At 50.2% G+C, this 11,965-nt stretch overlaps 5 protein-coding genes across 5 annotated transcripts; 2 read left to right on the top strand and 3 right to left on the bottom strand.

Moving 5' to 3' along the window:
- Positions 1 to 879: 879 nt before the first annotated feature.
- NFIA_033180 (putative PTH11-like integral membrane protein) lies at positions 880 to 2,242 on the bottom strand (the record flags this gene model as incomplete). Its single annotated transcript, XM_001265648.1, has 6 exons — positions 880 to 1,272; positions 1,323 to 1,336; positions 1,386 to 1,450; positions 1,501 to 1,892; positions 1,947 to 2,051; positions 2,099 to 2,242. The coding sequence occupies 6 exons, from the start codon at positions 2,240 to 2,242 to the stop codon at positions 880 to 882; spliced, it is 1,113 nt and encodes a 370-aa protein (XP_001265649.1).
- Positions 2,243 to 3,795: 1,553 nt separating this feature from the next.
- Positions 3,796 to 4,023, top strand: NFIA_033170 (uncharacterized protein; the record flags this gene model as incomplete). Its single annotated transcript, XM_001265647.1, has 1 exon — positions 3,796 to 4,023. One exon carries the CDS (start codon positions 3,796 to 3,798, stop codon positions 4,021 to 4,023), a length of 228 nt encoding a protein of 75 aa, XP_001265648.1.
- Positions 4,024 to 4,178: 155 nt separating this feature from the next.
- On the bottom strand, positions 4,179 to 5,672 carry NFIA_033160 (uncharacterized protein; the record flags this gene model as incomplete). Its single annotated transcript, XM_001265646.1, has 1 exon — positions 4,179 to 5,672. One exon carries the CDS (start codon positions 5,670 to 5,672, stop codon positions 4,179 to 4,181), a length of 1,494 nt encoding a protein of 497 aa, XP_001265647.1.
- A 771-nt stretch (positions 5,673 to 6,443) lies between these two features.
- On the bottom strand, positions 6,444 to 8,052 carry NFIA_033150 (putative MFS transporter; the record flags this gene model as incomplete). Its single annotated transcript, XM_001265645.1, has 2 exons — positions 6,444 to 7,810; positions 7,857 to 8,052. The coding sequence occupies 2 exons, from the start codon at positions 8,050 to 8,052 to the stop codon at positions 6,444 to 6,446; spliced, it is 1,563 nt and encodes a 520-aa protein (XP_001265646.1).
- Positions 8,053 to 10,238: 2,186 nt separating this feature from the next.
- NFIA_033140 (SDR family NAD(P)-dependent oxidoreductase) lies at positions 10,239 to 11,015 on the top strand (the record flags this gene model as incomplete). The annotated part of the gene is made up of 1 exon (XM_001265644.1): positions 10,239 to 11,015. One exon carries the CDS (start codon positions 10,239 to 10,241, stop codon positions 11,013 to 11,015), a length of 777 nt encoding a protein of 258 aa, XP_001265645.1.
- Between the last annotated feature and the right edge of the window lie 950 nt (positions 11,016 to 11,965).

Below are 11,965 nucleotides of genomic sequence, written 5' to 3'. Positions count from 1 at the left end.
CGACAAGGACACCCGCCTCGTCTTCTGGCTGAACCGCGCCTTCTCCCATCCAATCACCCAGTCCTTATCCATCCTCGTTGGAGGCTTCACTCTCCTCAACAGCAAGACCCAGCTGCAAGGCCTGGAATGCATCCGCACCAAAGGCCTGCTCGACATAAACACAGGCAAAGTCCTCCCGCACGACATCCCCGGTCCAAACAACGAATCCTGGACTCCCTCGATCCGATCCTTTCGGCGGCGAATGCGCAAAAGGCAAGGATGTATGTATTCGGCTCGTCGTATGGGACCGGATTCCACGATGTGCATATGAACCAGGGGTTCTGCCGCAGTTCGAGAACGGGATGTATGACGACGGGGCATTGCTGTTCACGTTTGCAGATGGGCATTGGGAGGCGGTGTTTCTGGCGTTTGCGTCGCAGAGGATTCCGACGGATGATAAGGGGGAGGCGGAGGGGAGTATGGATTTGGCGGGATTCTGGAGGGTGATTCATAGTTGACTGTAGTAGTCACTTCCAGGAGATCATATGAGGCATTCTCCGTTGAATGTAATGGTGGGATCCAGTTGGCTGGAGGACTTGCGGCCGTGGTGGAGGGGGAGTCTCTAGTACTGATGCTTCCTCTGTGCCAATTGATTGCAATTTCATTTGCACAGAACCTGATGGTCAAATAGCTTGTGTGTATTTGAGCATTTAGTGCGCTCATCCATCTGCTGTGCGTTGGTTAACGACTTATCCTCTGTCAAGTCGTCAGGCTGGCTTCAGAGACTCCAACATCACAGCGACGGCCGGACCTGATACCCTTGCCGATCCCGCAGATCGAACTGGTAGAGATAGGAGAAACTGCAAAGCGCAGAGGTTTCAATAAGATAGACCTCTGCACTCAACCCGCCTGGGACGTCGAAACCTCAAACGTGCGATGCACACCAATCTTAGACAAAGACCGCATAGGCACCGAGGGCGACTTTCCATTCAGCTGCTCCGTGCTCTCAGTCATGAACTCCGACGCGCCGTTCCTCTCCGCTGAGATCGTGGTTCCATGACGGTCGTCCTTGGGGTTGCTCTTGGTCGGGTCGTAGGGGGACCGCGAGGTGTTGCTTTCGAGATCACCCAGGGGAAACTGGTGCTGGCGTCTCCTGCTCTGGAAACAAGAGGAGTCGAAGATGCGGTACGAAGATCCATTGCGACTGTGTAAAATGCGGAAGAGAGGGCGGACGGTGGCGAGACTGCCGGCTGTGATGGCGAGGCCGGTTTCGATGTTGGACCAGATTGCGATCTATATTGTTAGTATTCTGTATTCTTCCAGAATGACTGCCTGAAGCTCACCTGGACGGTTGCATCTGTATTCTGTCAGACATGGTCAAACGGGATGGTTTGAGGATGACTCACATAGGAAATCTTGATCGCGAATTGTTTGAACGAATGGAATCCGGATGATAATAGCCACGCTTGCTCTGACAAGCATTAATAATTGATACTCATGTAAAAGGTACAGTCGACTTACATGCATGCCATGCCCAGGAGACCCGCAACAGCAATCTTGGTCCGCTTGTTCATCTGCAGATTGCGCACAAGCAAGATAGGCAGCAGGCCCACAGTCAGGTCGAAAATCGCAGAAGACACGCTGAAAAGGTACAGCATGATGATGATCGCGTCCACGTATCCGCATTTGCCGGAGGTATCGCCGAGCATCCGGGTCCAGAAGTAGGACACCGGCGAGCATTGGATCATCATGTAGACGAAAAAAATGATGCCAACGATGACTGTGAGCGCGGTGACTGCGTACATGATCCGCCTGTGAGACGGACGAACCATGACACGCAGCAAGAAGACGGCGACGGATATCTTGCAGAGAATGGATGAGATGGCGTAGCCAATGTCGCAGAGGAACCAGTACTAGACACGTCAGCGAGGTCTCAGCCTGAGCCAGCCATTGAGGACAGTACAAACCTCCATAGCGCGTGCTCTTTGCTCTGGGGTCAAATCAACCAGATGCTTTCCTGTTCCCCAAAGAGAGCCTCCGATCATGCATCCGGAGAACATGACATAGAATAACTGAAGAGTCAGCGTTGCTTCACTGCAACTGTCAGCAGGGAGGATACCATAGAGAAGATCATGACCGTATCATCCCAGCCAAACGCCTTGACAATGCACAATCGCACATAGCATCGCAGGATGACCGCGATGCTGGCCACTGTCAGAAAAGCGGCCGCCACACCACGGACCGCGGCACTTTCGTCCACCATGACGCTACCGCAACACGATCAATCGAGATACAATAACTGCGCTAGACTCAAAGATTTGCGAGACGCGTGAGCGAACTGGAGCTACTGAGCATACTAAAGTCACTAGAGGGAAAGGCGCTTTTGAATCCTCCCGGACTCAAAGGTCCTCGGCCCTGGGAGAGAAGAATTAGGTTTTTGCCCGGATTCTGGCAATGCTCTCTGTGGAATATTTGACCCTCGTACCATGTTTGAACTGGACCATTTTTCGGGTCGCCACCAGTAGCCGTCTGTCTGGCTTGCGGGCTTTGCTCTTTGAGGGTTCTGTGGTGGGCCGTTCCATCACGTTCCATGGTTAAATCTCGATCTATCTTTTGTGACCGAGACAGCCCACTGACTACTCCGATCGAGATCCGCAATGTCCTGATCTTGACCACTCATAACACTCACGCTGTCTATATCCACGTGGCGAGGTCCTATAATCGAGTCTTAGTCACATCTTGGGTATAGCTGTAGCTGAACGGAGCTGACGTCCGAGCCACTCTTCCGCATTAGGAACCATATCCGTGGCCAATAGTGTTTTGACTTAGAAGCTTTGGGAATGCGAACCATGGATTGTGCGTCTTCACGGCTATGACAACCGGCTGTGTGAATTCTGCTTGTTTCCTGCTTGGAGTTGGCAGCTGGAGGCGATCACCACCCCGGGGTAGCGGAAGTAGATTTCACTCACGATCTATAGAGGCGATCAGGTCATGGTCCTTTTATTAGGTTTAAGGTGGACTACATTCGGCTAGGATTAATAGACACTGTACTAGCCCTCCATCAGATAAGATCATGAAGTACCCTTTCAAGGTGTACCAATAGAAGGCCTAGTTATCAGACAAGAACCCCATAGCACTCTTGGTCACTATCAAAGGCTTCTCTGCGACTTCGACAAGGAATGCATCATAGCGAACAGCGAACCCAGATACAAAGTCAAAATTAAAAAATCTTAATGAGCTCAAGGACCTTGGCCAGCAGATGATATATTTTTCAGCCCATCTTAACCAGCCACGGACGTGACTCTCGCACGCAATCCTCAAGCTCGGAGTACGAGACCTAAAAAGTGGACATGGCACTACGACACTCGGGGCTATAACCCCAAGAGGTTATCAGACTCTTCTTCCTCTTCCTCTGAACTGTGACCACCTCCGTCTTGAACAGCTAAATTTCCCTTCTCAGGAAATGCACTGACATAATCGGGTCCCGGCTACCTGATTGGCCTGTTCGGCTATGACATCAGAGCCATCCGCACTAGGCTCAATCGGGCCGTAGTTTGTATACAACCTCGACAAAAATAGAGCAGACATATCAAACAGACTGGTAGCAAAAACTGCTAGCGAGTAGTTTAGCGCTTACACATGCAATTGCTATTGTGGTTGATACGATGGCAGGAGGGGGAAGAGATATAAGGGGATCCCCCCCGCGAGTCTCGTTGTGTTGATGCCTCTTGAACAAGATAGAAACAGCAATTGATTCAGGTGAGTAAATGCTCTTGTATCTGCTCTATGCAAGATGCTAATGATAATGCAGTCAAAATGGCAGAACTCTCCAAAGAAGTAGTCATCCTTATTGTCATCGTCGGCTGCGTGGTTTGCGTCCTGATCGGCTACTCTATCCATTATATCTTCACGAACGGCTTCCAAGATGACCCGACGGAAAAGGAAATGACATACGAGCAGAAGGAGTATATGCGGGACTTGCGGTTGAAGAATATGGAGGTGCTGGCTAGGCAGGCTGGAGTGAAGGTCCCGAGGGATCCTTGATGAGTCGGTTGGGAAGACGTGTTATAATTGAGAACAGACCTGCTGGACAGGTTATCGTCTGATGCGTTTAGCGAGAAGGTTGTTATTATGTTGTCCAGATGTCATGAATGATAGTCATACACATCTGGCGGATTGACATGCATTATAGAGACATGTCAATAGTCAATCGGGACAATCTCATGGACCATTCGCCACGTATTTGTCTTCTCGTCCATTCGATTCCGAGAAAACTTCAAGTAGATCTGATCAGGACTCCGATTCCACTTGGAGATGTCCAGATCGCCCAATGGAAAAGGATCGTCTCGCGGCCGGAAAACACAGTAGCCGTGGATTCGAGACTCCTCCGGGATCACTGCCGCAGGGAGCGTGGATCTCTCACTCCCTGCGTATTGTCCTTCTGAAACGGTACGCGTCCGAGTTAACTCGTCGTACATAGTGCTTTCACATCCGGATTCTTCCAGTTTCATAAAAGCTTCCGCCAATGTTGCACCCGGCGGACACTTCCACAGCGCCTGCACTGGAGGTGCCTTTCTCAATAATTCCAAAGCTCTCCGGCGCAGCCACGGGTCACGGCATTTAATAGCTGTCAGAAACAACGAGAGACCAGCTCCCATTTCAAACGTGAATGGCGGTTGTCTGCCATCCGGGCCCACCGACGCTTCGAGATGTATAGCGGACTGTTCAACAATGAGCCGGAATTGGGGCATATAAGCGTCGTAGGCGGTCTCCAGCTGCTCGGTGCAAACGGCGGTAATAATTGATGCGGCAGCGTGGAAGGAAAGCAAGAGAGACGTCACGCTGCTAGGGAGTTGTGACGGATCAGACGAGTTGACTAAGTTGGTGTAGGCCCGGTGCCACTCTGCCAGCCGGTTCTGGATATCTTCTTGTTTGTTCTTGAATTCTGGGGGAATAGGGCCTCCGTGGCCCTTGCTCGCAAGATACCCCTCAACAGTGCGCTGGAAGATCATTCCCTCTGCGGCGAGAGCGGCCATTGCGAGACGGGCCGACCTGAGAGAGGGGAATGTGTTTCCGATAAGGCCGCGCATCTCGTCAAGTAGGCCACTCACAGGAACGCCTGAAATACTCAGCGCAATTGTGCCCAGTCGTAGGAAAATAGGGATGATCGTGTCTTCCAAAAGACCCGAGTCTGGACGAGAGCCCAACCTAGTCCCACCTGCCCGCAGCTCGAAGATGAGACTGACCCCCTGCTGGTACAGCCGTAGCGCCTCTTCCACTCGCCCCTGTAGCGTTTCTATGCAGATGAACAAGACGCAGCTAATCAATGCTATATTGATATCAACGCTCCCCCGGTCAATTTGCCTGCGCATAGTGGCCAGCGAGCGCGAGTACCAGAGCAAGGCATCACGATGGTTAGGACGCAAGGTCTGACCATTGTTGTCATTTTGCCTCAGCCAGACAGGATCGAAGCAGGGTTCTGAGTTCTCAAAGAGGGCGCTGATGGCGTTGACGGCGTCCCACACCGCAGGCTCACTCCGACATACCTGGGTGACAACGCCACCCCAAAAGTCGATGTCTAGCCTCCCAGCAATGAATGACGCAGCGCGCTGGAAATAATGGGCGAAGGCCCGTCGCTCCCTCCCTACACCACTCGGTACGAGCGAAAGCGGGCGGTCCAGGACCGGGACCATGCTAGATTCTGATGTCGAGGCATGACGCGATGGAGCTGGGCTACTGTATTCGCATTTGCGTCCTGTGCTGCTGCATCGGATACAGTTGGGCCTTTCCTCCCCGCACTTCACTTTACGGATTCTGGGATGGTCAGTGTCGGCTGAACAACAAGGGTCATCCTAGGAATCGCACTTGCAGGTCGTACATCCGTTCCGCGAGCGAATTGGCACGTAGGATGTCTTGGCTAAGCGGATCTTTCTGTCATTCATTGTCCCGTGCATCAGTCTTAAGCCATGGCTGATAGGGGGGATAATGACAAAAATGCCTGACTTAGCTGTGTTAAGAGAGAGAAGAACTAGAACAGATAGGGCTAGTGTTGTCTATTTTTATCCTCCTATTCTCGTTAATATTAAGCATCATTATTGCTTCATATAACTCATCAGTAGAAGCAGTTCTCTCTCTTCGGTAAGTTGTCGATGATGGCATTTGTCGTTTGAGTTTCCTTCATCTCTTCGATGTCCAGTTAGATGTATGGGACATCTTGGGTGACATCGTCGTGTTGTTCTCAAAGCTTACGGAGTACCCCACACTAGTGCCGCATATAAGTATAAAGCTGCAGATCCGGGGTAAGATGCTCAAGTCTGGAAGAGGATTTGTATGACTGCATGTAACTCCATCTAAGTAAACGTTACACCGCAGATACGAGTGGGGGTCATCTGCAACTCCCTTGATCGTTCACACGACAACCGCGAGAAAACAGTCATATCATCGTATCTCATAACCTTCAGTCATCACAAAAACCACCGGAACTCCCTCGCCTTAGGCCCATCCCTTAATCTCTCCGTCGGCACCTCCTGCGCCCGCAAACGCACCCCATCCCTCCGGTCCCTCCGCTTATTATCAAACCACATATAACACCCCAGCAGCGCAGCCAGACACGCCCCCGTGGCTCCAAACGCGGCAACCGTCACCAGCGCAGGCATGTATTTGGGCTTATCGCGCGCGCGGAACACATTACTACTGACCAGCCCCATGAGATTCGCCAACGGCACCCCGGTACTCGTCAGCAGCACGCGGCGGCCCTCATCCGCGACATTGTTGTTGTACCAGGTGCTCAGCAGGACGGAAGGCGCGGACGTGCCCCAGGTCATCATGAAGGTGGCGAAATAGGCGAGGCGGATCTGCGCCTGGACGTCGTCAATGGAGGCGTAGATGATGAAGCCGGTGAATGTTAAGAGGAACCCGAGGACGATGAACGGGGAGCGGAGGCGTACGGCGTCAGAGGAGAATGCCAGGATGAGGAGCATGACGGCGCCGGTGACGTTGGGGGCGACGGTGTAGAGATTTGTTTTGACGGTAGAGTAGCCCAGGCGCTGGACGATCTGCGGAAGAAAGAGCGCGACGCCCTGGATGGGGACGCCGAGGCAGATTTCGATGCACAGGAAGGCGTAGGTGGTGGGATGCTTGAAGATGACAAGGGCATCGCGGAATCGGAACTTGTCGTTGACGATGGCACTGGAGTCGACCTGGATACGGTGGAAGGCGAGGGCTTTCTCGTCTTCAGAGAGGAATTTTGCTTCAGCGACGCTGCGCGGGAGGTACCAGAAGGCGAAGATGGAGAAGAGCACGGTGGCACCGCCTTCGATGATAAAGAGGTAGCGCCAGTTGGGGATGGAGGAGCCCTCGATCTGGAAGACGCCAAAGGCGATCAGGCCCGAGAAGGCGTTGGCGATGTTGGAGGCGGCGTAGAAGATGGCCAGTCGGCGGGCGAGCTCGCCGCGTCGGTAGAATGTGGTCAGGTAGTAGATGACGAGTGGGAAGAAGGGGGCTTCACACATGCCCAGGAACCATCGAAGAGCGAAAATGCCCCCAAAGTTCTTGGTCGACGCCGACAGCAGGGTGAAAGAGCCAAAGCAGAACATGAGGATGGGCAGGACGCGGGCTGGACTGTAGCGTTTACCGAGCATCGCACCGGGAGGCGCGAAAATCACGTATGGGATAAAGAAGATGGATAGCAGCAGGTTGTATTCGTTGGGTTTGAAGTTGAGATCTATACGGTCATTATTCGATCTCTTGACGGGCAATGTGGACTTACCCTTGCTCATTCCATCTGTCTCTGCGTTTCCCAGATTTCCCTTGTCCAGCGCGTTGAAGAGATCTGATTAATCATTATTATGAATTCCATTGAGGCGGACAAGACTCACACATCACAGCAAGAACAGGAAGTAATCGCAGGTCAAACCGACGACACAGAGCCCGTTCAGCCTTGTGATCGACGACACGCACTACATCCTCCACCACTCCGGGCGCAGAGCCATAATTCTTCAGATTGTCACCGCTCTCATGAATAGACTCATTTGCTGTGGATGCTTTTGTATCGTCTCTAGTTGTGTCGGACATTATATTCGACGCCATGATCCTGTCGATGGTGACGAAGCTCAGGACAGATGCTGGAAGTTATAAACCACTCGACGGAAGGGATACACCGACTCTTTCGGGGGGTTATCAATCAAGGAAATGACATGCAAGGGCAGTCGGATATATATCTGCACGATTGAATCATCGCTTATCATTTTGCTGGCCCAAAGGCAGAGTATCATCAGCCGCGCGATGTTAAGATAAGCAGATAGCATGGTGACACGGATCCTTGAAGATGTAACCCCCACGCTATTTCTCCGCATTTTTCTCTGGAGAAATGATCAATCATTCGTTGGATAGCACCTGGATGAGGGGAAGATGGATGGTTGGACGAAAGCGGCGATCTTTTGTGAGATGAGGTTGCATCCGTGAGGAGAAGGTCCCTCTATAGCTGTAGCACTCGTCAGAGCTTTGAATTATAGATGTTGCCTTTGCTTTATCGCTCTGTCTTGCTATTTCTATGTTCTGATTAGTTAGCCCTTCCTGTATTAGCTAGATTCTGTTAACTATATATATTACTAAATTTCGCTGCCAAACGATGGACCATTGATCGGCCGCTTTTTCGACGGGTTGAAGCGACGCTGCTTTAGCTGTACGCCAGTAACAATTCAGATAATTGAGACGTATGCTCGAGATCCTGCAAGTATGTGCAGGAGTATACAACTTCGGAACGAAACCGCCTTAAGAGACCGAGAAACGACTGAGGCTAGATTAACTTATAGGGGAGTAGTGAAGATTTATACCATCTACTAGAGAATACAACAGGAGGAGCAGGAGGTGGAGTCATAGACCTAATTATCATCTGAGATATGTGATACTTTCTCTTAGTAGATTGACTGTCACAGTCCATTGCAGAGCTTCAATTAAACCCACCTTTTAGGACGATTTTTAGCACCTTGTAAGAAGGATCGGCACTAGAACCAGAAGATACTCTATCACAATGCTCTTCCTCTCTAAACACTGCAGCAGTACGGGTCGCAAGAGCACCTGACATCATTGAACTGATTCAGCAGTTAGGCTGGTTAGACAGCTAGCTTGATCTTTTACATGGCTCATAAGACTACAATAACTCACCTATGGTAGTGAGTCTTAGATTACTAGTATTAGATATTTCAAAGTTACTACTAAAGTCAAACTCTTCTTAGAATATTAGCTATAGGTCTCTTGTATTTTACGTCTGTCATGGCCAGTGCTGGTCTGTATATATACCAACCGCCCATACATGTCAGTCTAGCTTATCATCAGAGACACAAGAAGGACATTATTAAAAGTCGATGCCTGCCCATGGATTGATCTCGGATGCACTTGCTACTAGACACCACCAGTGAGCCTTTGATGACAGCTCTCCGCATCTATTAGAGTCATAACATAAAAGCTAACTATTCCTGACATAGGAGCTGGTAGAGTTTCTCAGTACACTGTGCATATGCACCGCAATTAGTACACGCATAGAGACAAAGTCGAGATTCTCGATGTGGCGCTATGGAAGCATATTGGTGCAGAAACATTGTTCCAGGATCCGCCGAGTGACTTTGGATGACTGCATGCCCTCGATCCCAAATGGGGATAGAGTTGAGTAACTGAACCGCTAAAATCAATTCCAACCCTCATTGAACTCCAGTGGTTCGGGTTCGGTCCGTAGCGGAGAGATTTGCGCGGATTTCGGTTTCCCTACCCCCAACCCGATTCGGATTCGGTGAGAACTATTGGTTACTGTTTTCTCAGTTTTGGTGACGATATTTCGCTGTGATTCCTAATTGTATGACTTCCTTAGATATTCTGATATCACTAGATGGCCAAGTATCTAGTCTATCAAGATATGGACTATCGATTCAAAATGCCTAGTGGTTGGTTAGAAAATGGTGGGGATACGACGCCTGTTACAAGTCCCCGGAGCATTCCGAATTGACCCACGCTCACCCTACAAGACTGCCCGGAGTGGTAGTACTTTCTCCGGCTTTCTCTGCTTTCTAAGCTGCTGTCGGTCCGCAAGTTTTTAGCCACCTTTTATTGAGCATCTTGAACCTGCGTTTCGAATCTCCCCTTCTACAGACTGGGCGATATATCTCGAATCAGCTCTGTTCTCACTCCGCTTGTTGAAGCCTTGAAATTCATTGTCGGTGTCCCATCTGATATACCATTCATTTCAACTGTGCCAACTTTGCAAAATGGCCCGTATCCTGATAACCGGTTCTACGGATGGCTTCGGCCTGGAGGCTGCCCGTCAACTGGTTCAGCGGAATCACACCGTCTATCTTCATGCGCGTAACCAAGAGCGCGCAGAGGATGCCAAGGCAAAATGCCCTGGCGCTGCTGGCGTGCTGATTGCAGACTTGACAAGCATGGCAGAGACGCGCAAACTGGCTGAGGAGGCAAACGCGATTGGTACCTTTGACGCCGTCATTCTTAACGCCGGATTGCTTTATGGCCCCTTCCGCAAGACCCCAGATACTGGCGTGCCGGCTATGGTCTTCGTCAATGTTATCGCACCCTATATTCTCTCTTGTCTCCTCAAGCAGCCCAAGCGTCTTATCTTTATTGCTTCCACTTTGCACAAGCAATCCAACACGAGCGTGAAGGATATTTTCTGGTTCGAGCGTGGGAAAAGGGAATTCCAGGATTTCCCAGCATACTGCGATTCGAAGCTTCATGTTATGCTTCTTGCCAATGCAGTGGCAAGGCGGTTCAAGGGCACCTCAGTCACATCTGTCCATCCCGGATGGGTTGCTACCAAGCTTGGAGGTCAAGGTGCTACCGACAAGCTGGAGGATGGCGTTGAGACATACGTCATGCTGGCCGAAGGTGACTATGATCAAAGTCTCACCGGAGTCTATTTTGAACCCAAAAGGAAGATCGGTGAACCTCTCGAAGTGACAAGGGACGAAAATTTGCAGGAGGTCGTCGTCAAAGCTTGCGAGGAGGTCACTGGTCTTAAGCTACCTTAGTACCTTATGTTTGGCATATCGGCACCATTCATGATTGGCGTGCATCTTTTAAACATTATTCGCTTACTCCAAAATCTCGCGGAGTTTCCAAAACTTGGTCCGGGCTCTCACCCAACTAGCTTCATGATCTCCTGGATGGAGGGCGATGTCCCAATCTCGGACTTGTTTGTCCGTTGTCTCAGAATAAGTTTGCCCTATTGCAACATAGCCTTTGCCGTGGCGCATGGCGCTTTAGAATAATGTGTAGTTTAAGACGGATGTCGATCCATAAAGTTGTCGCCCTAGATCCATAGTAAATTACCGGTCTTTTTAGTAAGACAGATGCTCTCCAGGCATTAGCGGAGCGTCGACTCGGCATGGCGTCCCGTTGCTATCGCCCTTACAAACTAGACTTATAACAAAACTGGAACAACAGCAGTACATAGTTCTGTCAGTTATTCTAGCTCTAGTATTCGGACATTCACACTGAGCAAGGAGAGAACCAGCACGTATGAACCCTGCAGCATAACGACGAGCAGCTTCTGGCAAGGATAGAGCACACCTACAACCATAACACCCCTTTCTAATAAATATCGTATTGGCATCTGACGCTAATGGTTCCAGGTCTGTGGATCCTTAGTGACGATACTGTTTGGTGTCAATCGTTTGGCTGCAGCTCTCTTGTGACTGGGAGGTTAAGTAGCTTATGCCTGCAAGAGCTCAGCACTAAGATTTAGTTATGCATTTTTCACTGGTAGTTGCTCTATTGGCTATTCTTTGCCTCTAGGCCCTATGTCATACTACAAGCAATTCTCACTTCCATTCTGTAACCAAGAATTCATGCATACCAAATTAGATAGACTGTATAAGTTTAGACTTCCCTGATATACTACAACACATGTTCAGCAAATTGGATCCAGCAAAGGGTACAATCCCTAATAGGATCCTAATAATACTATAGTAATATACAT

Source organism: Aspergillus fischeri, genomic scaffold, assembly GCF_000149645.3.
Source record: "Aspergillus fischeri NRRL 181 1099437636247 genomic scaffold, whole genome shotgun sequence".
NCBI lineage: Eukaryota > Fungi > Ascomycota > Eurotiomycetes > Eurotiales > Aspergillaceae > Aspergillus > Aspergillus fischeri.
The sequence above is the reverse complement of the archived record's forward strand: the minus strand, read 5'-3'. Positions and strand labels throughout refer to the sequence as shown.